The sequence below is a fragment of the Nelumbo nucifera genome, chromosome 1 (assembly GCF_055504915.1).
Source record: "Nelumbo nucifera cultivar China Antique chromosome 1, China Antique-T2T, whole genome shotgun sequence".
In the NCBI taxonomy this organism is placed as follows: domain Eukaryota; kingdom Viridiplantae; phylum Streptophyta; class Magnoliopsida; order Proteales; family Nelumbonaceae; genus Nelumbo; species Nelumbo nucifera.
The window spans coordinates 203,280,169-203,303,105 of NC_142649.1; the positions used below are offsets into that span (position 1 = coordinate 203,280,169).

A 22,937-nucleotide genomic window follows, 5' to 3' on the forward strand; every position below is an offset into this window, starting at 1 on the left:
TCCTCACTTGGAGGGAGCTCGGGGCGCTCCTCCCTTAGAGAGAATTCGGGGTAAGCTGGATGTTACTTCCCGGCGAGTTGCCACATCCACCGAGTTGTCCGGCTGGGCTCCGACGAGTTCGTTACGCCAAGTTATGGCCAGGATGTCACGCTGAGTTATCACTTATGCCAGGTTGTGTCCACGTGTCCCCGTACTACGAGGTCGGGCCAAATCAGCCTCCATCAGTGGCAAACATGTTGAAGTGCAAAAAGAACCAATTTCATGAAATAGGGATCAATTTGTAGCCATTACTGCTTGCGGGTGTTGTTGCATCATGGCATGTTAGGCTTTTGTTTTATTGCTTGTATGTTTTGTTTTGATCCTCAAGTGATCAAGGATTAGGTGGTGGCAACATGAAGACATCACTATGACAATGACACATGTTTTTTATGGTTAATTTTAGGCTTAATGTGGGTGGATTTGCAAAACTAGTATTAATAAATAGTTTCATTATCCAAACGCTATTTCTATTAATGTAGAACAAAAATTTGTTCTCAAAGAACAATTTGCTAAATGTATCTATTACTCCTAAAGAACAAGAAATAAAATTATTCTTCTCGAACAAGAATTTCTAAAAGAACATGAACAGGTGGGAATATTTCCAAACAGGGCCTTAGATGTTACCTAACCAGTTAGATATGTTTTTTTTCAAGTTAAAAGCAAATATTGTTGATCACCTAATAGCTGAGATGGTCATTTGGCATCCCTCCGAATGAGAATTGATCTTGTAGGATTTCTAAGAAATTATTTAGGCCCCTATTTGGTTTGCATATAGGGGTTTGGAATCGGAATCGGAATGGACGATTCTGATTCCAACTGTTCGACTGAGTGGAATTCAAATGCCATTCCTATTCCTGCTGGAGTGATATCCCCCATTTGAGGGAATGGCCATTCCTTGCTCTTTCCTTGGGACCTGCTAATTTCAATTCCCATTTTCATTCCTGTTTGAACCAAACAAACTATAGAAATAAACCATTCCAATTCCGATTCTGATTCTAACTATGAATCAAATAAGACCCTTAACTTCTTTTAGAGCTTCTCACATTCCATGAGTAGTTGGGACATTAAGGAATATCCAAAAAGGGATTTTGGAAATCGATTTGATTCCATCTCTGTTGATTCTCTATGTGTCAATCTCATCCATTTAAACCGTAATTGGTGTCTTAATCCAAAGTGACAAACTTCACATATTCATACATAAATCAAAAGTGAAAACTTTTTAATTCATTTGCTATGTCACTATCAAAGTACACAATCTCCCAACTGTATTGAGAGCAAGGCTAAAAGAGCACGCGAGCGTACCAAACTGATCACAATTAATTAATTATTAACAAGAAATCAATCCATGATAAAGTAGGCACTATATTTAATATATAGATACTCCAGTTCTAAGCACTAAAAGCCCTAGCCTAGCTACATCAATCGAGCTGAATGGCTGAGTCATAGGCAACTCCTGCCTTCCAGTCAGTAGGGATCACGCTATTCAGCTGTACCCACTTTTGTCCGTCATCGCCACTGATTTGGAGCCTCAGGCTGACAGCATCCTTGGGAGGGTTGGCCATGTCCCAGACTGCACCATAGGCGTTGCGCATGCACCTCCATTCCTTGTACTCCTCCTGCATGCATACCCAGACAACAACAATGTTTAAAAACCTATTCGGAATCAGAACTGTTTTGGCCACTATTTTTGGGTTGACAGTTTTGATTGTCTGGTTCGAACAGATGATCAGTTTAACTTATAAAATAAAAAAACAGTCAAAAATCATTAAACGGGTTGATAATTTTAACACAGTAGGTCATTGGCCAAATCAACGAATTTTGGCCAAAGATCAAATTAAGGGTGAAATGAAATCGGTTGCCTAGACAGTTCTCAGGCCAAAAACACTGAGAATTAGTATTGTCTCTGATCATCTAAATATATTACATACCTGCCACACATCAACGGCTGTAATGTCCTTTTGGCCAGATTGGTATATGATAACTATGGCCAAGTAGTAGGGGTACCTGCTGTGCTCATGGACCTTAATCATGAGGTTGTACCCTGGATATTGGCAAGATATCCTGCATGCATGCAACGCTTAAGTCAGTAGTGATCACTGATCAGCATTAAGGCTTAAACTAGGAACAATTGAATAGATGGAATATTGTTAAGTCTTATGTCTTTTAATTCTCCTGTACTGATGATGAGCACCTTCTGAACTCTATGTCCACCACACCATAAGCCATCAAATCGTAGGCTCTGCTGGGGCGAGCCAGCTTGGTGAAGGCACGGGGGCTGAGGATGAAGTCTGTGTAGTCGCCTTCGCCATGGTCTGTTACCACGATGTTCACCCCGTCGTCTGTGCAGAGCTCTGGTCTCTTGCATCTCACCTGAGTTGTGCATCATAACATTAACCATTAGGAATCATCATGGGTATAACAACAAATTAACTACTTATTATCACTACTCCTGAATCTCAAACAGACAACCCAAGTTTTCAGTTTTTCACTACTTTGTTTAATTGCTTCCCATGCTCAAAGTACTAGCTAGTACGTAGAGTGTTAATTAATTAACCTGGTAGCATGCGCCACATCCTGTGCCGTTCTTGTACAACCTATGAACTGCCCCCACATCTCCACCATTAACGATTCTTCCAAATTCACCAAACCCACATGCTCCCCCTGTTTCAGTTTAAACCATTAGCTTCTCTAACCTTTAAGAGAGAGAGAGAGAGAGAGAGAGAGAGTACTTGGAGTTCCTAAGCAATCAGGGCTACCATAATATGTCGCCCTGGAGCATGTAAAGGTGCCCTGGCAGACACAGAGAGCAGGCAAAAGGACCATAACAGAAAGAAAAAGAAAAGAGATTCTAAGTGCCACACCCATATTGTCTTGGGACTTTTATCACCAAAATCTCTAGCAAAGGTGATGGAAGGACAATAAGCTCTAAAAACTAAAAATGTGGTTTGATGGAGGGATGAAGAGAACAAACCCATATTTATAGTTGAGGGGAGGAGACTGGGAATCAGTTTTACCACCTTTTTCTGGGTTTATTCCACTCCACAAGGAGGAGTCCAAGGGCTTTCTACTAAAGATGTGTACAAGGAGACACCGTAATTGACTCATTAATGCCATTACAAACAAAGAACAATATAGACAAGGATTAAGCTGCCTTGCCTAACTTTTCTCCCTCACTTTCACTTTTCATCTTTTAAAGATTACACATCATACATCAACACATATTAGTTTAAACATTCTTCCTCTTTCTTATTTTTTTTTTATGGTTTAATGGTTCATTTTTATAACCACCTTCTGGGTCAAGGCTCAAAGCTATGGGCTGATTACAACTGGATGAACTCAACAAGGGGTTTGGTGGTAGCTCACCAAGCTTAAACCTAGTCATTAGGGTCTCACATTCTTATCCTCCGTCACCTTCCCTCCATTTGTCTCAAGACGATGGATGGATAAGGACTCTAGGAATTAGGAGAAAAAGCACTCACAACCAGAAGATTCCACTACCATATATTCCATATCAGACCTTTTAACACTTGGCAAATGGCGGCACCTTTTCATTGAAATTGAAAAAAGATACAAATAGAGCGAAAAGATCAGACTTCAGAGAGTGGTCACACACAGCTGGGTTGGTGACCAGTGATCCTGACCGATCACTTGGTGGGTTCCCTAACAGATCAAAGATCTATATATGGTAAATTAATTGTCCAGTGAGTGCAGTTGTGATCAGATATCGTTTGTTTGAACTTTGAACTAGGAACAAATTTCCTACAAAAGTTCCAAGCACCCACGCAAGGTAAAAACTTGTGTCTGAGGTTTCGATTCGAGACCCATAGAATGGTCTGGGACACTGGACTCTGTAACACATTAATAGTCTCATTGCCGGAGGTTGGACCACCACTTTATGAATCATGTGTAGATGAAGATGATCCCCAGCGATGAACTTCTGGAAGGCACTAAGAGATTGGTTAGAAGTTAGAACATAACTTAAACTATCATAGTCTAAGAGTAATCTCCACATTCGGGGCAATTTCTCTAGGTATTTTGAGATGGAAAGTGCATATAGATGTGTATATGCTTCCATTGTTTATCTTCTTCAGAATTCTTTAGTACACAACTTGCAAATTATCTAAATGTTTTCTACCAAAACGCTTTAGTTTCTTCAATTGGACACCCATTCCTGTTCATCACTCTGGTAATTTAGTACAACTGTACAAGTTGGAAGGATGCTCCATGGATGGTCATGTTTGGGCAACATAGTTCTAACATCCATATCCAGTTCAGTCTGGTCACTGGTGCAAGGTTTCAAACTTGTCGGGGGGTGATAATCCATCGAAAATAAAACTTGAAGACTATGTGAACGAGTAATCAGAGTCGTACATGCTGGCTTCCCAGGGGTCCTATGGATCATCACATCAGGGCCATGACTCAACAAAACTGCTTGAATTGCTTTGGATGGGCGTCATAAATAGAGCAGCAAAGCTATGGACGATGGGGTTGGGTCAAGGTTCAAAATACCGATACGTCCGATACACCGGTAGGGGCGTTTCGGACTAAATTGATAGTGTTTTTTTACTTTTTTTAAACCGATTCAGGAAGTCAATTTAAGGCTCCACCCCCTGAACCGGTCAGAACCCCGATACACTCTCTGTAGGGGCGTATCAGGAAACTCCCAAAATGATACGTATCGGCCGATACGGGCCGATGTTGATACTTTGATCCTTGGGTTGGGTAACAAACGTCAATAGTAAAGGGCTGGGAATGGGATCCAGTTCCACCACATTGTCATTGAGCATCCCATGTATCATAATCATAAAGCCCTATCTTCAAAACTAAGAAAAGTGAGGATCCTTCTTATGGGACTGAGCAAATAAGCTCGCTCTTTCAAATGGGTCATACCACTTGGGACAAATTATTCAACTTTCAAGCAGGCGTATGTATAGTCCATATTTTTCAAAGCTTCACGCCTTCTTCCTACATTTTTAAGGTTCGGGGAAGAGAAAGAGGGGCGGAGCGGAAAGTTCAGTGGGAGTGAGGAGAAAATGATGATATCAAGCAAGAAATGGAATTGAATGATGAATGATCCAACTCCAAACAATTCCGCTGGCAGTCCATCAATCTCAACCCAAGTGTAAAGCAACAATATCAATTAGTCAAAGCAACCACTTCAAAACCTTTCCAAATGTCACTTGGACCAATTTGTTAGGGATGTTGAGGTGCATAGAGTATAGGTTTCACGAAAGCAGCAGCATTGTTTTCAATAACTAATTGGATAAGAAAAATCATCATGAAGATGATGATGTCCTTTTCTTTTCCAGAACCAACAGGCCATCGCCATAATCAAATGGGTTAGTTGAGGACAGCATTTGATGTCATTACAGGTGAAGAAATTGGGGAACAAAATGACTGACCTAAGAATAGAAAGTTCATTAAAGGCCCAGAAACAAACAAAAAAAAAACCATGGCAGATAATGAAGACCACTACATAAATCATTTGTGAGTATAATAATTTGAAACTGGTTGTTGAGATCATGTGGTCCCAAGTACATAACCCAGATAGTTTACAGTAATGCGACCTGCCATCAAAACCATTCAAACAGTATTAATGTTATAGAACCTTGAGAAAAGGAGTTCCAATAAAAGCTGGAGACAATTTTTGACATAATTTCAGTCATGACGCACAGTGCTGATTGAGAAGTTAAAAAAGCTATAATTTATCATACATGAATGCAGTTCTTCCAAATCACTTAACAAATCAGATTAAGATCCAAAACTACAAATAAATAACCAGTGTTACCTCAATACTTAATTTTTATGCAATAAGTTGTGCTTTTACATAAATAACCACTTTTCCTATATAAGTTGTGCTTTTTTCAGGTCGGAAACAACCCCATGATCTTCACCTGCTCTTTCATTGTACAGTACCTACAGAGAAGTAAGGTCTTAGGATATGCTGATGTGGCAATACAACAAACAGAAAACCATTCTATATCCTTACAGAATACCTTATCAATGATGCCATACTCAACCGCTTCACTAGGGCTGAAATATTTTGGACGCCTGATATCCTCCTCAATTTTTTCTGGGGATTTCCCTATATGTCTTGCATAGAGATTAACCTTTCAATTCACAAAAAAAAAGGGCTAATGTTATATTAGACCCACTCTTAAGATTTCTAACAGTGTCAACTATAATGATTATATAATTAGATTTTTTTTAAGTTGGATCACAGGCTAAAAGAAGAATACTTAATAAAATTATATCAGCTCTGCTTCATGCAGTTTCAACTGGAAAAGTATTGTACAAAAGACATGGTGAAAAATAATTTTTACTATTTTGTTGTAAGGAAATCCTTAACCTTTAAATGGGTAAATGGAGTATTACAAGACAAATGAACCCATTTTCCTTTTCCCAATAGAAAATATGAACCAAGGCCAAATCTTACAAAATAGCGTTAAACTTGGCTATACATATGATTATTGACTAATAAGAACAAGTAGTTCATACCATAAATAGAAGAATTATATAACTTAAATTGGACTAATGCTGAAATCTTACCAATTCTTTCTTCACATTCTTTACTTCTTTTCTTGCAAGGTCGATATCTGTTGCTTGACCTTGAAATCTTGCAATTGGCTGCAGATTGGTGGAAGAAAAATCGATGATTTTCATGTTAATAACCAATCCACTTACATGGATCAATCAGATAAGAAAAATGTACAGTCAAAATGGAATGCTGCCAGGTAACACAACAGTAGACTCATCGAAATAGCATGCTAGTGTCTATTAGTTGAGAAGAGATACCTGCTTTATCATGATTGTAGATGAGGGCAAAGCAGAGCGGTTTCCTTTAGCTCCAGCAGCCAAAAGCAAAGCTGCCTCTCCCCAAGCATTACCAACACAAAGTGTAAAGATGGGTGGTTTGACATACCTGGAATGGAAGAAAAGGCCAGTTTCATTGACACAAAAGTCAACAAATTAATCTTCCAAAATGATAATAATGATGACCACTCGTCCATTTTGGGGGTTAAGAAAAATGAATCCTCTAAAACTCCAACAGGGTTTTCCTACCAAGTTACTCTTCACAACAAAAAAGCAAAACACTAGTGTTTATTAGTGATCTACATATAAAAAGAAATCCTCAGCTAGGCCTTAGGGCTTAGAGTTTGCTGATAAGAAGCTCCTAGTATAACTCAGTCTTGTGATAATCTGTACGCCTTTTTTGTTTTTGTTTTTTTTTTGGATAGATACTGTATGCCTTTCCGGTTAAGGAAATTTGGAGCAGGCCTATTCCTCCTCGGGTTGGTTTTTTTGTTGGGAAATTTTCCTGGAAAGAATCAATACTTTAGACTTACTTCAGAGAAAGAGACCCAACTATTGTCTACTTCCTAATAGATGTGCTCTTTGTAAAGCTGATGGGGAATCTGGCTAAAACTGTTTGGGAATGGGTTTTCTCCCGTTTTGAGTGTTCTTGGTATCCTCCGGAGACTATCCAATGTTTGTTTTCTTCTTCTTTTTTCAGTTGGCCTAGGAAGCAAGGGAAGACTATATGGAGGTGTATTAGGGCAGCGGTATGCTGGTCATTGTGGGAAGAAAGAAACTCACGCATTTTTTCCGACAAGGAAAGAACATTGGAAGAATTGTTAGATCGAATCATTTTAAGGGCTGTCCACTGGCTAAAATCTTTGGAGTTGTTTTCAGATTTTCCTGTGGATGACTTGCTAAGAAACTGGAAAGAGATTGCTTCCAATGTTAGATGCAAGAGGACTCTTTGTTTGTTTTGGTCCCCTCCCCCCTCGGGCTTTATAAAGCTGAATTTTGATGGCAGCAGTGTAAGGAATCCAGGGCCCTCTGGGATTGGAGGAGTCTTCAAGAATGAGGAAGGGATTGTTATTGCTTTATTCTCTGGCCCTATTGGAGGTGACTCTCTTAGGGCTGAGATCCTTGCAGCGCTTGAAGGAATTCGAAGAGCAAAGGAATTAAATATCAGTCGTTTGATCCTGGAAGGTGATTCGAAGGTGGTGGTTAGTTGGTTGAAGACAGAGGACAGTGGTTTGTGGAATTTTAACAATGAAAAAAAACAGTTCTTATGGCTGGGTAGGGACATTGAGATTCAGTACAACTGGGTGAAGAGGAGTGCCAACTCATTTGCGGATGGGTTGGCCAAGCAAGGAGTGAATAGGGAGTCTGTTTTTTGGGCTAGTTTTTAATCTTTTTCTCTTTGCACTCCCTTTGTTTTCTGTTTTCAGGGAGCTAAGATATTTTATCTCCCCTCTTGAATCCATATTCCCTCTTTTCTTTTAATTTAATGAAGCTAGTGTAATTGATAAAAAGAAATAGATATTGTATGCCTTTTTTGTTTTTTTTTGATAGATACCGTATGCCTTTTTTGTTATGGATAAGGATAATGATTTTACCAATCATTGAAATATGTAAAATGCCAATGCCCCCTGCACAAAAATTGCATGGTCTAGATAAGGATGTTTACCCTATAAATCATCAAAATATCACCAGAAATGTTTCAAAGGATCATTATTGATTGGCAGGTAGTTTGCAAAATCTTGGGCTCGCAAACATGAGAATGCAGGTTCAAGTCTGAGAGCAGCCACTTTGTGAAAAAACTGCCAAAAGTTAAGACCATATCCAGTCTAGACCAACATTAGGTAATAGCCTTTTTAGTTTGCAAAATCTAGAAAGAAGGTAATTTTCGTTTGGGTTGAATTTGAGACAGGAGTGATTTGTCAAGGAATTGGCCTTGTATGTTTTCCCCTGGTGCATCAGAACTTGTGCCTATAATCAGGAGAAGGTAAGTTTCTATCAGAATGTAAGGAATCTGAGCATATATACAGAGTTACAAAGACTTGTCATGGAAAACCATATTCTTGAATTAAAAAACAAAAAACTACATTCCACATCCTTGTAATGTTCTTCAGATATAGCGGGTTCTGGGAGCAAGGCAGTTAAAGACAAAATTGACCACAAGGCAACATGGCCTCCTATTTAGCTGACAAGCCCATGTGACAGAGTAACACATACAATAGAATCAAGTAAAATAAAAGTGAAAAATAACATAATGCTCATACACAACAGTACGTAAAATAACTCACAAATATTACAATTAACTTATAATTAGTCTTTTACGAAAAACATTCTTTACAAAATCTGAAGAGTCATGCACAACACCTTGCAACATGGCAAAAGCACTTTAGAGCATCTTACGATTCTTACCCTATTCAGCCCTACTTTAATTGGCAAAAAAGTATGTGATCATACATAAATATATCAGACATATGGGTCCTACATAAGGTATTTGTAGGTTTTCAAGACTGCTATTCAGTCTTGATCACTAAGAGATTTTAGGTTCGATGAGAAGAGAAAGTGAAGAAGATGTAGAAGAAAGAGAGATGGAAGAGCAATAGAACACAAATTTTGAGGAGAAGAACAGAATGTCAATATTCTGCCGCCGCCACTTTAAGTTAATATATATAGGTTATGCTAGTTACATGAAAGGACATATCTGCCCTTGGTGTTTACATCATAACTACTAACAAATAACAACCAATATAAAACTGAAACTAGAAATAATAGGACAACAAAATAACCACAGCTGTGACTAGATACATTCTACCCTACGGACAGAGTGGTACCACAGCTGTGGGGCCCACATCAATGTTCTCTACACTCCCCCTCAAGTTGGGAGTATATGTTCATCATTCCCAACTTGGATAGATCCGCCTCTAGCTTCTTTCTTGATATGGCTTTAGTAAGAATGTCGGCTAGTTGCATACTGGATGTGATGTAAGGGAGGCATACTTCTTGAGATGAGACCCTCTCTCGCACAAAATGACGGTCAACTTCAATGTGTTTGGTTCTGTCATGCTGTACCGGATTATGTGCTATATTAATGGCGGCTTGATTATCACAGTACAGCATCAGGGGCTTCTCATACTCAATACCCAACTCCTCAAGTAGAGATCTTAGCCATAGGATTTCAGCCACTCCATTGGCCATGGACCTGTATTCTGCTTCAGCACTTGACCGGGAGACCACACTTTGTTTCTTACTTCTCCAGGAGACAAGGTTTCCTCCCACAAGGGCACAATATCCCGAGGTAGACCTTCTATCATCAACACTCCCAGCCCAATCTGCATCAGTATAAACCTCCACCTTCATGTGATTGTTGTTCTTGAAAAGTATACTCCTACCTGGGCATCTCTTCAAGTAGGCTAAGATTCTTTCTGCCGCAAGAAGATGTGTGGTTCTAGGAGAATGCATGTACTGGCTGACAACACTAACAACATAAGTAATATCTGGCTGAGTGAGGCAGAGATATAGGAGCTTTCCTACCAGTTGCTGGAACATAACTTTGTCTTCAAGAAGCTCCCCACTCTCGGCACTAATCTTGTGATTCTGTTCAATTGGTGTATCTGCAGGCTTGACACCTAACTTTCCAGTTTCTGCCAACAGGTCTAGGACATATTTCCTCTGAGATATAAAGATCCCCTATTTGGATCTAGCAACCTCAATACCCAAGAAATACCGGAGTACACCAAGGTCCTTCACCTCAAATTCTTGGTGAAGAAGTTGTTTAAGAGACTCAATCTCATGGCTATCATTCCCTGTGACCACAATATTATCAACATATACCGCCAACAGTGTCAAAGAGGACTCCACCCTCTTGATGAATAGGGTGTGATCTGACTGGGCCTATACATATCCAAACTTCACAAGTTTTAGTCTGAATCTATCGAACCAAGCCCTAGGTGACTGTTTCAAACCATACAAAGCCTTGTTGAGCCGGCAGACCTTCTTACCTACTTCTACATCATAGAAGCCAGGTGGCAAACGCATGTAAACTTCTTCCTGCAGATCTCCATTCAGAAAGGCATTTTTCACGTCCATTTGGTATAAAGGCCAAGTGTGGCTTGCTGCAAGGGACAAGAGAACTCGAATAGTAGTCATCTTGGCTACCGGTGCAAATGTCTCCAAGTAATCTATGCCATAAGTCTGTCTAAACCCTCTTGCAACTAACCGAGCTTTATACCTCTCAATAGATCCATTTGCATGATGCTTCACCGTAAATACCCATCTGCATCCAACTGGTTTATTTCCTTTTGGCAAATCAACTACCTCCCAAGTGTTGTTCTTCAACAGAGCATCCATCTCAACTTGCATTGCATCTTTCCATTCAAGGACGGATAGGGCTTCTTGCACTGTTCTTGGAATAGGGACATTGGAAATGGAGCTAAGGTAGGACTTGTAGGTAGGAGATAGGTGATCATAGGATAAAAAATGGGAAATACAGTGGGCTGTGGATGTGGTACAATGTCGTTTCCTTTTACGGACTGCAATTGGAAGGTCAAGATCATCTATAGGGGAAGTCTCTGTGGGCTCTGGGACTGAAGTATCTGGACATGGAGCTGCAGATGAGATTGGAGCTGGTCTGGACTGCTGATGATCAGGATCAACCTGCCTGCACCGCCTGGGATAAACCCTCAACTCCTGATCCCTCTGACCACCCTCACCATTGCAGTTCTCATCACCCAATGGAATAGGTAAAGGAACTGCCCCACTCTCACTGCTCTCCCCCTGAAAACAAGAACTCAAACCCCCACTCTCAATACTCTCCCCTTGAGGGGCAACCCGAGGATAATAGGGCGTCCCCTCAAAGAAAGTGACATCCATGGAGACAAACTTCCTCCCGGAGACAGGATTATAACAGCAATAACCCTTTTGAGTTTGTGCATAACCAAGGAAGATGCATTTGGAGGCTTTGGGTTCGAACTTGGAAGGATGGGGTCCCAGAAGCTGAACAAAGCAAGTGCAACCGAATGTCTTAAGGGGAATAGAAAACAAGTCCTCACGTGGGTGTAGAAGCGAAAAAGGAGATCGCATATCAAGGACCCTGGAAGGGACCCGATTAATAAGGTATACCGCCGTGAGGATAGCGTCCCCCCAGAAGCGAATAGGGACATTGGAAGTAAACATGAGGCTTCTAGCCACTTCCAAAATGTGCCTATTCTTCCTCTCGGCAACTCCATTCTGCTGAGGTGTATGAGGGCAAGAGCTCTGATGGATAACCCCATGATGAAGAAGATAAGATGTCAATGATTTAGCAAAGTATTCCTTTGCGTTATCAGATCGGAGAACGTTGATCTTGGCATCAAACTGGGTTAGGATCATTTGGTGAAAATTTTGGGTCAGGGAAGGTACCTCATCTCGTGAACGCATGAGATAAACCCAAGAAAAGCGGGTATGGTCATCAACAAATAACAAAAAATATCTGTACCCACCCATGGAAGGGATATGATAAGGCCCCCAAATGTCAGTATGCACAATATCAAAAGAATTATCACTCCTTTTATTACTCAATAAATAAGGCTTTCTACAATGCTTAGCAAACTCACAACTTTCACACTGTAGCTGAGACAACTCAATAGACTCAAATAAAGTAGGAAACAGACTCTGTAAAGATCGAAAAGACAAATGACCTAATCGGTTATGCTTTGGCATAACCGGACTCACACTCTTAGAAACAAAAGACAACTTCTCTACTGACTCTCCCTGACGAAACCGCTCCCTGAGCAGATAGATCCCATTCTTCTCACGGCCAGTCCCAATCACCTTCTGCGTCTCCAAGTCCTGAAAAACACATCGGTCAGGGAAGAAGGTTATTGAGCAGTTCATATGCTTGGTAATACTACTGACTGAAAGAAGGTTAGTATCAAGCTTAGGCACATGCAAAATAGATGATAGGGAGATAGTATCTGAAAGCTTGATGTCACCCTTCCCAGAAATAGGAACCAGGGAGCCATCAGCAATAGATACCTTATCTCTACCAGAAGACAAATGGTAAGTAGTAAACAGTGAAGGCAAGCTAGTCATGTGATCAGATGCACCCGAGTCTATTACCCAACAAGGTTCAGTAGTACCTGGAGCTGAGGCATGATAGGCTGAAGCTCGAGTACCTGAATGGGCGAAGGCAGATGTGACAGGGGCTGATGGAGGCTGCGGTGGCTAAGCTGAATTTCAAACCTCCTTTTCTAGCTGTATTAGTGCAGCCCAAACTGCAGCTAAGGTCTCCAAAGATGTTCCTTTTGTTCCAAATGAGGATGTTGAATCAGTGTTCATGGCTACATGAGCAGTGCCCTTCTTGTTTCTTAACTTCGCAGGAACCAAGTGGGGATGCAGTTTCCAACATGTCTCTTTTGTATGTTTGGGTTTCTTACAATGTTCACATACTACACCCTTCTTGTCTTCCTTCCTCCTGTCCTTCTCTGAATCACCCCCTGATTTGGGTGTAGCCGCTACAAAGGCTGATATGGGTTGCATCATAACCTTCCTTCTGGTTTCTTCACTGTGTACAAAAGAGTAAGCCTGAGAGAGAGTCACACTATCTCTAGTCAAAATCTGCTGCCTCACAATATCATATTCTGAGTTCAGTCCCGCCAAGAACTCAAACACTCTGTCTCGATGTGCTTTCAATGGGTATGAGCATCTTTGGGACACTCCCACTCAAGAGTCTCTAAGTGATCAATCTCATGCCACAGGGACTTCAAGGTAGAGAAGTAGACCAATACCGGTTTCTCTCCTTATTTAAGGGTATTCACTTCACATTTCAATTCATATGCTCTGGCAACATTAAGGGGTTGGGAGTAAGTTTCTTTCATAACATCCCATATCTCCTTAGCTGTCTTTGCCCACAAATAATTCCGGCTAATATGAGGCTGCATAGAATTACACAGCCATGTCATAACCAAGTAGTTTTCTTGCATCCACTTGGTATATGTCGGGTCTCCCTTGGAAGGTTTTTTCATATCTCCAAGGAGGTACCCTAATTTACCTCTTCCACCAATAGCCATCATGGCTGATTGGGCCCATTCCAAATAGTTTGATCCATCAAACTTTACGATCGTAATCTGACCACCCATCTCAGAAATACCACCATAACTGATGTTCCCAAGACTGCCTTCTGCCTGAATTTTAGACTCCATTTCTGTCAAGTCTCAAAACAGTACTTGAATCACCAATCACAATCAAAACAGTATAGGCCTGATCTGTATTCTCAGTGTATGTGCACAAAACCGAAGTAATTCTGATCTGAAACCAACTAGCCAACACAGCAGTAGCTGTCCGTAGATCTCTAACCCCCTTAGAACTCTGAGAACAGCTTTAAAACAAAACTGATATGCTAGGGAAAGTTAGGGTTTTAATCAATCCTGAAAGGAAGCAATTCAGTCGCACAGTCCAAACTGTATAGATGAGCTTGCAGTAGGGTTAATAAGAAACCCTAGAATCTGATCGGACCTACCAATCAACTTAAGAGTAGCTCTAGATAGATCACAGAGTTCAGTCAACCACTAGGGCTTGCCGCAGATCACTTTCAAACCCTAGAGTAGAGAGAAACACAGTTCGGTCCAGGGTTTGATGTAAAACCCTAGGAAATTGAAGAAGGAAAGGGCTAGAATGGTTCGGCCTTCCACTCCAGATAGGTCCAACCTATCTTCTCTGAAAGAACTTCTATTAAAAAGTAACAACTTACAAGGAAAAAATAGTTCGCTGCCTTCTAGGGTTACCTGAACCCTAGTCTTCTCTGATCCTTCCTGACCACCAACACTCTGCAACCCTAGCAAGTTTCCAGCAGCTGCTAGTACCTCTGGCGTTCTCCAAGAATCAGTCTGCGAACTCCTCCTTTTCAGCTTTCAGTCCTAGGAGATTCTCATGTGGTCGGCTGGTATTAGACTCACATGAAAAACCCTAACTTGGCTCTGATACCATGTAGGTTTTCAAGACTGCTATTCAGTCTTGATCACTAAGAGATTTTAGGTTCGATGAGAAGAGAAAGTGAAGAAGATGTAGAAGAAAGAGAGATGGAAGAGCAATAGAACACAAATTTTGAGGAGAAGAACAGAATGTCAATATTCTACTGCCGCCACTTTAAGTTAATATATATAGGTTATGCTAGTTACATGAAAGGACATATCTACCCTTGGTGTTTACATCATAACTACTAACAAATAACAACCAATATAAAACTGAAACTAGAAAAAACAGAACAACAAAATAACCACAGCTGTGACTAGATACATTCTACCCTACGGACAGAGTGGTACCACAGCTGTGGGGCCCACATCAATGTTCTCTACAGTATTAGAGCAGGTGATCCTACATAAATGGCCCAAGTTGTTGCATTAATCTGTGTAACAGGGAAATTATGTCTATAGATGATAAAATCATAAAAGTGTTTGGAAGGCAATTCGCCATTCTCAGGTGTTAAGCTTAGGAATGAATTAATTTATTTTTTTATCAGTACCAAGAATAGATTTTATTAATAGAAGAAAAGATTGGGCAGCCTCGGCTACCCCATTACAAAGAAAGGCATTACAAGATAGCACAACAGTAAGCATGACTTAAGCATTACAACTGAACCCAAAAACAGTGCCCTGTTAACCCCTTTCTTTGCTAGTTGATCTGCAATATTATTGTCCGACCTTGGCACCCACTGAAATTCCACCTGCCTATTACTTAACAATCTTCTGACCTTTTTGATCTCATTCTGAAAGTACCATGGGGCTTTTTCAGACTGTTTCAGCCAACTGATGACTACTTTTGAATCTCCTACTATCAATTTATTGACTCCTATTTTCAACAGCTTTTTGTATCCCAAATGCCATAGTATTCCACTCTGCCGTTATGGAGTCCCCTGGGCTGAGAGGGCTGGAATATAGTCCCAAAATTGCTCCACTATCATCTCTTATCACCCCTCCTATTCCGGAGGGGCCCGGATTACCCAAGCTGCTTCCATCAAAATTTAGTTTAAGGAAGCCATTCACCGGTGGATCCCATGATTTTATCAGTTTCCTCTTGAACGAGATGAAGCTGCTATTATCTTCCAGTTTCTGTTACATCATCACTAAAGTCTGAAAACAGACTTAAAGCCTTAACCCAGTGTGCCACCCTTACTAACCACTTCTATAACATCTTCCTCCTTTTCTTTTCCTCAAAAATTCTCAGGTTTCTTTCCTCCCAAATGGCCCATATGACTGCTGCCCCCACCCTCTTTTTTGGCCATTTGAAAATACAAAGGTCAAACAACCTGTCCAGACTTCCTAGAGTGTTCCACCTGCACCCAGAGAGTGAGAAAAACCAATACCAAATACAACAAGCAAAAGGACATGAGATGAGAACATGATGAGCAGTTTCACCATTAGATTCACACAAGTAGCACCAATTTGGGGAGATTCACCATCCTGGTCTCTTTCTCTGTAATAAATCACAGATATTGATTGCACCATGGAAGACCTCCCAACAAAAAGCACCTATCTTGGGGGGAATAGGTTGACACCAGATTTCTTTAAATGGGAAAGACAAAGGAGGGGGAGTGGAAGAAGTCAAAGACTGAAAGGAGGCACAGCTAAAGGATTCAAAAGGGTTTAGAGTCCAGAAACGACCATCTCCTTTGCTAGTGTAAAGAAAACCCCATCGAGAATTTGCAAAAGGTTTGAAACAAGGTCCAACTCTGAGTTTCCCACATTTCTACACAAACCCAAATTCCAATCAAAACTAGAGGGAGAAGGTGAAGGGGTCAAAAACTCTGAAACTGGTTTGCCTTTGAATGGAGACAGGGCAAAAAGAGAAGGAAAGGACTCCTTTAGGGGAGCTTCACCCACCCATAGATCTTCCCAAAATTTAATTTTATTGCTTGAATTGAGATCAAACCTGGTGTGTGCAAGGAAGAGTGGAAGAACTTTGTGAATGAATTTCCAGAGAGAAGCACTGGAAGCCCTACTAGAAATTCCAGCATCCCAACCATTCTTTGAGAGCCCATGAATGCTAGCCACCACCTTATGCCACAGTTTCTCTGTTTCCTACATAAATCATCAAAGCAATTTTCCTAGGGGTGCCGAGTTCTTCTCTTTCAGTCTCCCTAAACCTAAACCTCCCAACTCCTTCCTTTTGCACACTATCTCCCATCTAATTAAATGATCTTTCTTTGCCTCCCCCGGTTCCCACAAAAAATCCCTCATAAGTTTTTCTGATCTTTTAATAATGGCTTGGAGCATGCGAACTATAGATAAGTACTATACAAGGAGATTTGCTAAGGTGGACTTAATGAGTGTTATTCTACTCCCCAGAGAAAGGTAATTTCTCTTCCACACAACCAACTTCTTTTCGAACTTCTCCACCACCGGGTTCCAAAAACTTTATAGGCTTTGCACCAAGAGGAATGAATTAATTTATTTCACAGCCAAGATCAGGTACTATCCCATTTTGAAGTTTACACTCCATCAAATCCAATTCTCTCATAGGATGCACTTTATCTCCTTAAGTTCATTCTAAAATCTTTTCCTAGACCTTACAAGACAATCCATCAGCATCACCATGTCATCATTAATAATCTCTTAAATGCATGAAGTCAAACAATCACAAGAAAAGTATCTGCATAATGTGGGCCTTAACTGCATGCTTCTCTTAAATAAATTGCCTCAAAATGTAGAATCATAATCTGATAGAAAGGTAAAGAGTTAATACCTCATGACATCATAAATTGCAAAAGCCTCTGTCTCATAACCTAACTTCTCCCCTCCCTAGAAAAACAGGGTGAATTTGTCAAAGGTAAAGAAGTATTACATTGATAAGCTTAAGAAATTCTGCATGCATGAGGAAGAAACATTTTTCTAATAAATTGAGCAAAATAATTATAAAATAAAGGACTCTAGTAAATATGCAGCAATATATGGGGGAAATCAATACAAGCTTCAGTAAAGATGAGGCAGATCTTGTGGGCTCTTTGGAAGGAAAGAAACTGTTGAATTTTAGACAACAAATGTTCTGATTTAGCTTCAATTAAGAACAAAATTATAGGCTTTCCCTGTTCTTGGTTAAGTGTACGAAGGGCTTTCAATTGTGTCCAGATTTTATCTTTTTTGCAAGCTGGACTTCTTTTTCACTGAATTCTCAGGTGTTTCTTTGTATATTCCCATGTACAGGCTCTCATTGTACATGGGCTGATGTATTTGGATTTCACTTTTAATACAATTGAATACTACCAAAAAAAGGATGAGGCAGATCTTGTTCTTACAAGCATAGGGAGAAAAATCCCACCAAAGCAACAACTCATATGATGATAATTTGTTGATGATATGAATACTTAAAAGACTAAAAAAAATCAGAAAAGCAATTTACTACCCCACATAAATAAACAAAAATATCAGAGGTGTGATGCATTTGAAAAGGATCGTGCACTTCTATAGAAAGTGAGAACATTACATATGCAGTAAGAATAACTGAAGGAAAGCCCTACTGCAGCCAAAAAAGCATTCATCATCTATATGCCTAGTCATTTCATTTATGTTTAAATAATTATTCCAACATCCAGTAGCCTAGGCATCCTTTTGTTGTGTTGTCTGTGTATAAAATGATGCTTCAGAGCTCATATAAATTTAGGCCCTGTTTGGTAGTACTGAACTAATTTTAAAGATAATTCCTTTTGCCAAGATTTAAATAAAGAATAGCATTTACCTTGGTTGTCCCAGTGGAGTTCATGTATAGGTAAATTGGCTTCTGATCATCCTCATACTGAAGGTATAAAAATTCTGCTAGGATCAATTCTGTGACAGAAGGAACAAGAGACATGCCCAAGTATACAATTCGATTCTTATACAGATAAGATGCTAAATCAGGAGGAGGCTGCTCCCATGCACTTCCTCTCAAGAAAGGAATAACCTGTAAACGAGATATGCAGACAAAAAAACAGAAGATCAAGAAAATGGTTGGTGAAGCAACAGAAAACAAGAAGAATCCAGGGGGATCTCATTTCTTTTATATTAAGAAGAATAAAGATGCATAACACTCATTGGGCTGCATCAAAAAAGGGGTGGGGGGGGGTCTGGGGGACGAAGCCCCCCAGCTGACGGGGCAGGGGGCAAACCACTTTCTTTCCCCTTATCTTTTCTTCCCTTCCCTTTCCTTTTCGTTTCTTTCCTTTTCTCTTTTTTCTTCTCTTTCTTTTTCTTTCCCTTCCCTTTCTTTTCCTTTCCTTTCCTTTCCTTTTTTTTCTTTCTTTTTTTTTCCGTCTTTTTATATAAGATGTACATGAGGCACATGAGGTGTACGCCTCTAGCACGCCTCATGAAAAAAGCGCATGAGGCATACGCCTCAGAGGTGTCAATGCCTCTGGCATACGCCTCAGGGCGTTTTGGTATATAAAACTATGAAACTGACCTAGAATTTAGGGCATTTTGATAATATTACTTCTTTTCTACTCATATGCTTGTTGAGGTATACAAAACTATGAAACTGACCTAGAACTTAAGGTTTTCAAACTAACATTAACATGCATGAAAGTGTAGGTATGATTTTGATGGTACCTACTTTGTGCTAAACATGATGACGGATAGGTCCATATTGAGTCCACCCCTCCCAAGATCCCAGGTAAGCGATAGCTAGAACCAGAATTGGGTAATAGCCTTTTTTAGGACAGCTAGGTGACTAGGCGCTTCACTTCCATCTAGAATCACCAACACACCTTGATAACCATGCCTTCAGATAAAGTTTTTTTTCTTTTTTAATCAAGTCCCCTAGCCAATGGTTAGAAAACTATACCACAGACCAGACCAGCTGGTCCGACCAGTTGAACCCTGACTCGGGGCCCTAGCCAGTTTGGTCATACCCCCAAAACCGGTCAAAACTGTCAACTCAGCCAGTCCAACAAGGAAACTGGTGAATTGGTTCCGGTTTTCTAATTTTTTTTAAAGGTAAATGCGAACTTCCAAAGGCCGTAACTTTGTGCTCGGTTTGTCTGATTGGGATGATTTTTTTATTTTGGGTAACTTTTTGAGACTACATGTTTTCAAGGCCCACATTGCCTTTCCCCCACTATTTTTTGCCAAAAAAATGCCTTTTTATGGCATGCATCATCATGGTTCGACCTCAGGTTTGAACCCAGTTGACCACTGACCCATGAACCTCTCTCCCTTTTCCAGGTTGATGCTCGGTCCAGTTCTATAAACATTGCCCTTAACTTTAATGCATCAGGATTTTCTAATGCCTTCTTTTATCAGCATAAAAAAAATATATATATATTAAGCAGAAAGCATGAAGAGCTTATGGCTACAACTTTGACACAAAATGAGGAACATTGGAGGGAAAAAAACTAGGAGGAAATTCTATAGGAGAGTCCCAGAGTACACCTCGCATGATGAGACTATCTTTCCGCAACATGTGTTTAACTTTACCCGAAAGGTCAACTTGCATTCATTAGGGGCTGTTAATTCATCAGAAAACTTGCCTTTTCAAAAAGCATACTGCGGTTTCACCTTTGTTGAAATTGAATCAAGCATCTGGAATGCAATTCATGGTTTCCAACTTCTAATTACCTCTAACTTTAATGTCAACGACCAATTTACCAAAACAACTTTTAAACCCTAAATAGTAAATACAAGCTAAACAAATTACCATGGTGACCACCCCTCTTTTTCTGCGAGAATCAGAGGAGAATGTTAAGGATGGATTGAGCGATGCAGGACGGATTTTCTGACCACAGAAATCTCCAGAAACGCTCCCGCCGACGAAGGGAACAACGAGATTGCTGGTTAGAGATCTGACAGAAACCCCACCTGAGCAATTTAGGGTTCGTTTTGAATTTCTACTCCGTGGATGAGGAGATGACACCATTCTAGTGTGAAGGAAGAAATGTGAAGACACGGTGGCAACTTCCATTGAGAGCAACAGAGAGAGATGGCTATAGGCTATAGCATCAGTTAAAGGAAAGAAGAAGCGGGGAGAAAGTGAAGGATTTGAAACTGCAGAAGCCACGAGCTGTGTGCTGTGTTTGTTCGTGTTCCTCCTCTCTCACTGTTTGTCGATGGGCAACCACACCACTCAGCCACCGACTGACGAGCAAAAATTGAGTTGGAAAATGGAAAAGGAAAATTCCACTTTAGTATCCTGTAGTGTGAAGTAGTACAAGTTGGTCCCTGTTAATAGATCGTCAGTTATGTACAATCAAGTTCTAAATATTTGATACAGGTTTTTGATGTATTGATATCATGTTTTATTTTTTTTTTTTTAAAACTAATTCAGAAGGGTCGATTTAAATGCCAGCTGCCTTCTAAACCACAAAGGCTCCGAATCTCCGATGCAATATGTATTAATTGATACATAAAACTTCATGTACAACTTTAAATTTTTGTAAATATCAAAACTACCCTTAAAAAAAAGATATTATTCATTATTTTTCCGTCTTAAAACTAAACCGGTGAAGGTGATTGAGAACCAAATCAGGCCAATCCCCACCTTACTTTTGTTTCCTGTTATGGTAGTTGGTTCAGTTCATAACAAGCTCATGGACACCCAATGTAGCGCTCCTCTCACCCCTCTCTCTTCTGCAGGTTCTTTTATTTGGCTTCTCCTCAAAAGTCCAGTCTCGTTGATCTTCTCCTCAATTCTCACCAAGATTCATTTCTCGGAGAAGTGGAATTGCAAATGGCATTTATGTCTAGAATAGAGCCAAATCTATGAAATTGAAATGAACTCTTTTCCCGTAAAATATGCGCTAAATAAGACAGACAGAGAATCGGTATAATAAAAAATCACTTTAAAAGATTTAAGATTAATGATAAAAGAATAAATAAATAAAGCAATATAATAATATTGATAAATTAAATTAATTAATCATTTTGTACTGTAGTGGTTGAAGTTTGGGAATTCTCCAATTGAAAAGGTGAGAAAACGTCTCAATAAAAAAAAATCACTCAAATTACGGGGGCTTGGGGCTATCTTCTACGGGTTACGGCCATTCCGCCAATAGCCACCCACCCTGCTCGTCCGTCGTCCCCCCGCCCGACCACACTTGACACTATTATGTTCTGTGTGAAAGAGCGGAGCCACCCACCCTAATCTTTGGCGCAGTTGAGAGCGGAACCTGATCCTGGATTCGTGTTTCAGCTTGATGGAGAGTCGGAGTGCAGTCCTCAGGTTTTCCAGATCCGAGGCAACATTCGACAGCCGTCGATGCCTCTGCAACAGCATTCACTAGCCATTACAATGGCCGGAGAGCTGCTGGAAAATGAACTGCCTCTGCTATCATGTCGTTGGCTAGGGTTTCATATTTTAGAGCTTTTAGAACCCTGCTTTACCGGTGATCTGAGAGCGAGAATTGTTTGATTGACTGGAAGAAAAGATTCTGGGAGAAACTTTTGAATTGTTTCTTTTTCCGGCGGTGTTGGACGGTGATTCTGAGCATGGCTGCAGGAAAAGGGAATTTGGAGAGAACTCGGAGAGGCATTCGGACAATTTTCTTCATGTTGACGATGGTAGCGGCACTTCTGCCCTTCTTGGCGCCTCTTCTCGTCGCAATAAGAGACATCTTAGTGCCATCTATATTGGTTTCAAGTTTTACGCCTGTAAGATGCTATAGCTATATTGATAGAGCATTTGATGGTTACTGGTTAGATACCAATCAAAAGAAAATGAGATAATAGGTAAAGGGCATTTTTGTCTTTTAATATAAATACTTAATGTCAATTAACGGTTTTGGACTAATTTGACATTTTTTGAAAGTTTGGATCCTCAAAGTTCAAGTCCAGGGTACTAAAGTGAAATTTTCCCAGATAGAAAATACCACCAAAACTGTGTTGAGTTTGAGCCGTTTGATTCGTGGACAGGAACGAAATCACCTATTATTGACATCCAATTGGTTCAATCAGGAATCAAAATTGGATTTCAATTGTTGTTGTTTGATTCATTTGAAGTTGGATCAGAATTAACTAAAAATTTTTTATTTTCAATTAGTCTATTTATTATTTTATTAATTTATGATTAATACATTATTACTTTAATAATATTATTATTATATTGTTTTTGTTTTGTTATTTTATAATTAATTTATTATTATTTAATAATAA

The 22,937-nt window shown here is 40.0% G+C and overlaps 2 protein-coding genes across 5 annotated transcripts; both read right to left on the bottom strand.

Moving 5' to 3' along the window:
* Nucleotides 1–1,188: 1,188 nt before the first annotated feature.
* Nucleotides 1,189–3,002, bottom strand: EXLB1 (expansin-like B1). Of its 3 annotated transcripts, none has more exons than XM_010247781.3 (5): nucleotides 2,769–3,002; nucleotides 2,594–2,700; nucleotides 2,231–2,409; nucleotides 1,968–2,100; nucleotides 1,189–1,655 (listed from the first exon to the last, which is right to left on the bottom strand). In XM_010247781.3, exons 1-5 carry the CDS (start codon nucleotides 2,902–2,904, stop codon nucleotides 1,458–1,460), a joined length of 753 nt encoding a protein of 250 aa, XP_010246083.1. In that variant the 5' UTR covers nucleotides 2,905–3,002; the 3' UTR covers nucleotides 1,189–1,457. The 3 variants fall into 3 exon arrangements, with proteins under 3 accessions (XP_010246083.1, XP_010246084.1, XP_088752008.1); XM_010247782.3 differs by having other exon boundaries at nucleotides 1,310–1,655; nucleotides 2,796–3,002; XM_088895882.1 differs by having other exon boundaries at nucleotides 1,310–1,655; nucleotides 2,901–2,974.
* A 2,301-nt stretch (nucleotides 3,003–5,303) lies between these two features.
* Nucleotides 5,304–21,168, bottom strand: LOC104589444 (ATP-dependent Clp protease proteolytic subunit-related protein 4, chloroplastic-like). Of its 2 annotated transcripts, XR_733949.3 has the most exons (8): nucleotides 20,488–21,168; nucleotides 18,553–18,756; nucleotides 17,563–17,618; nucleotides 6,835–6,961; nucleotides 6,589–6,666; nucleotides 6,036–6,149; nucleotides 5,828–5,955; nucleotides 5,304–5,606 (listed from the first exon to the last, which is right to left on the bottom strand). XR_733949.3 is itself a non-coding variant. In XM_010247780.3 (7 exons), the coding sequence occupies exons 1-7, from the start codon at nucleotides 20,749–20,751 to the stop codon at nucleotides 5,884–5,886; spliced, it is 915 nt and encodes a 304-aa protein (XP_010246082.1). In that variant the 5' UTR covers nucleotides 20,752–21,168; the 3' UTR covers nucleotides 5,591–5,883. The 2 variants fall into 2 exon arrangements, 1 of the variants encoding a protein (XP_010246082.1); XM_010247780.3 differs by having other exon boundaries at nucleotides 5,591–5,955.
* Nucleotides 21,169–22,937: the final 1,769 nt, after the last annotated feature.

Coding starts and splice junctions, on each gene's coding strand:
- EXLB1 (XM_010247781.3), bottom strand. CDS start 2,904: ATGGGTGTGGCACTTAGAATCTCTTTTCTTTTTCTTTCTGTTATGGTC. Junction 2,101..2,230: donor GTGGACATAGAGTTCAGAAG/GTGCTCATCATC, acceptor GCATGCATGCAG/GATATCTTGCCAATATCCAG. Junction 1,656..1,967: donor CAGCCGTTGATGTGTGGCAG/GTATGTAATATA, acceptor GTATGCATGCAG/GAGGAGTACAAGGAATGGAG.
- LOC104589444 (XM_010247780.3), bottom strand. CDS start 20,751: ATGGAAGTTGCCACCGTGTCTTCACATTTCTTCCTTCACACTAGAATG. Junction 18,757..20,487: donor AAAGAGGGGTGGTCACCATG/GTAATTTGTTTA, acceptor TCTCGTTTACAG/GTTATTCCTTTCTTGAGAGG. Junction 5,956..6,035: donor AGTATGGCATCATTGATAAG/GTATTCTGTAAG, acceptor ACTTCTCTGTAG/GTACTGTACAATGAAAGAGC.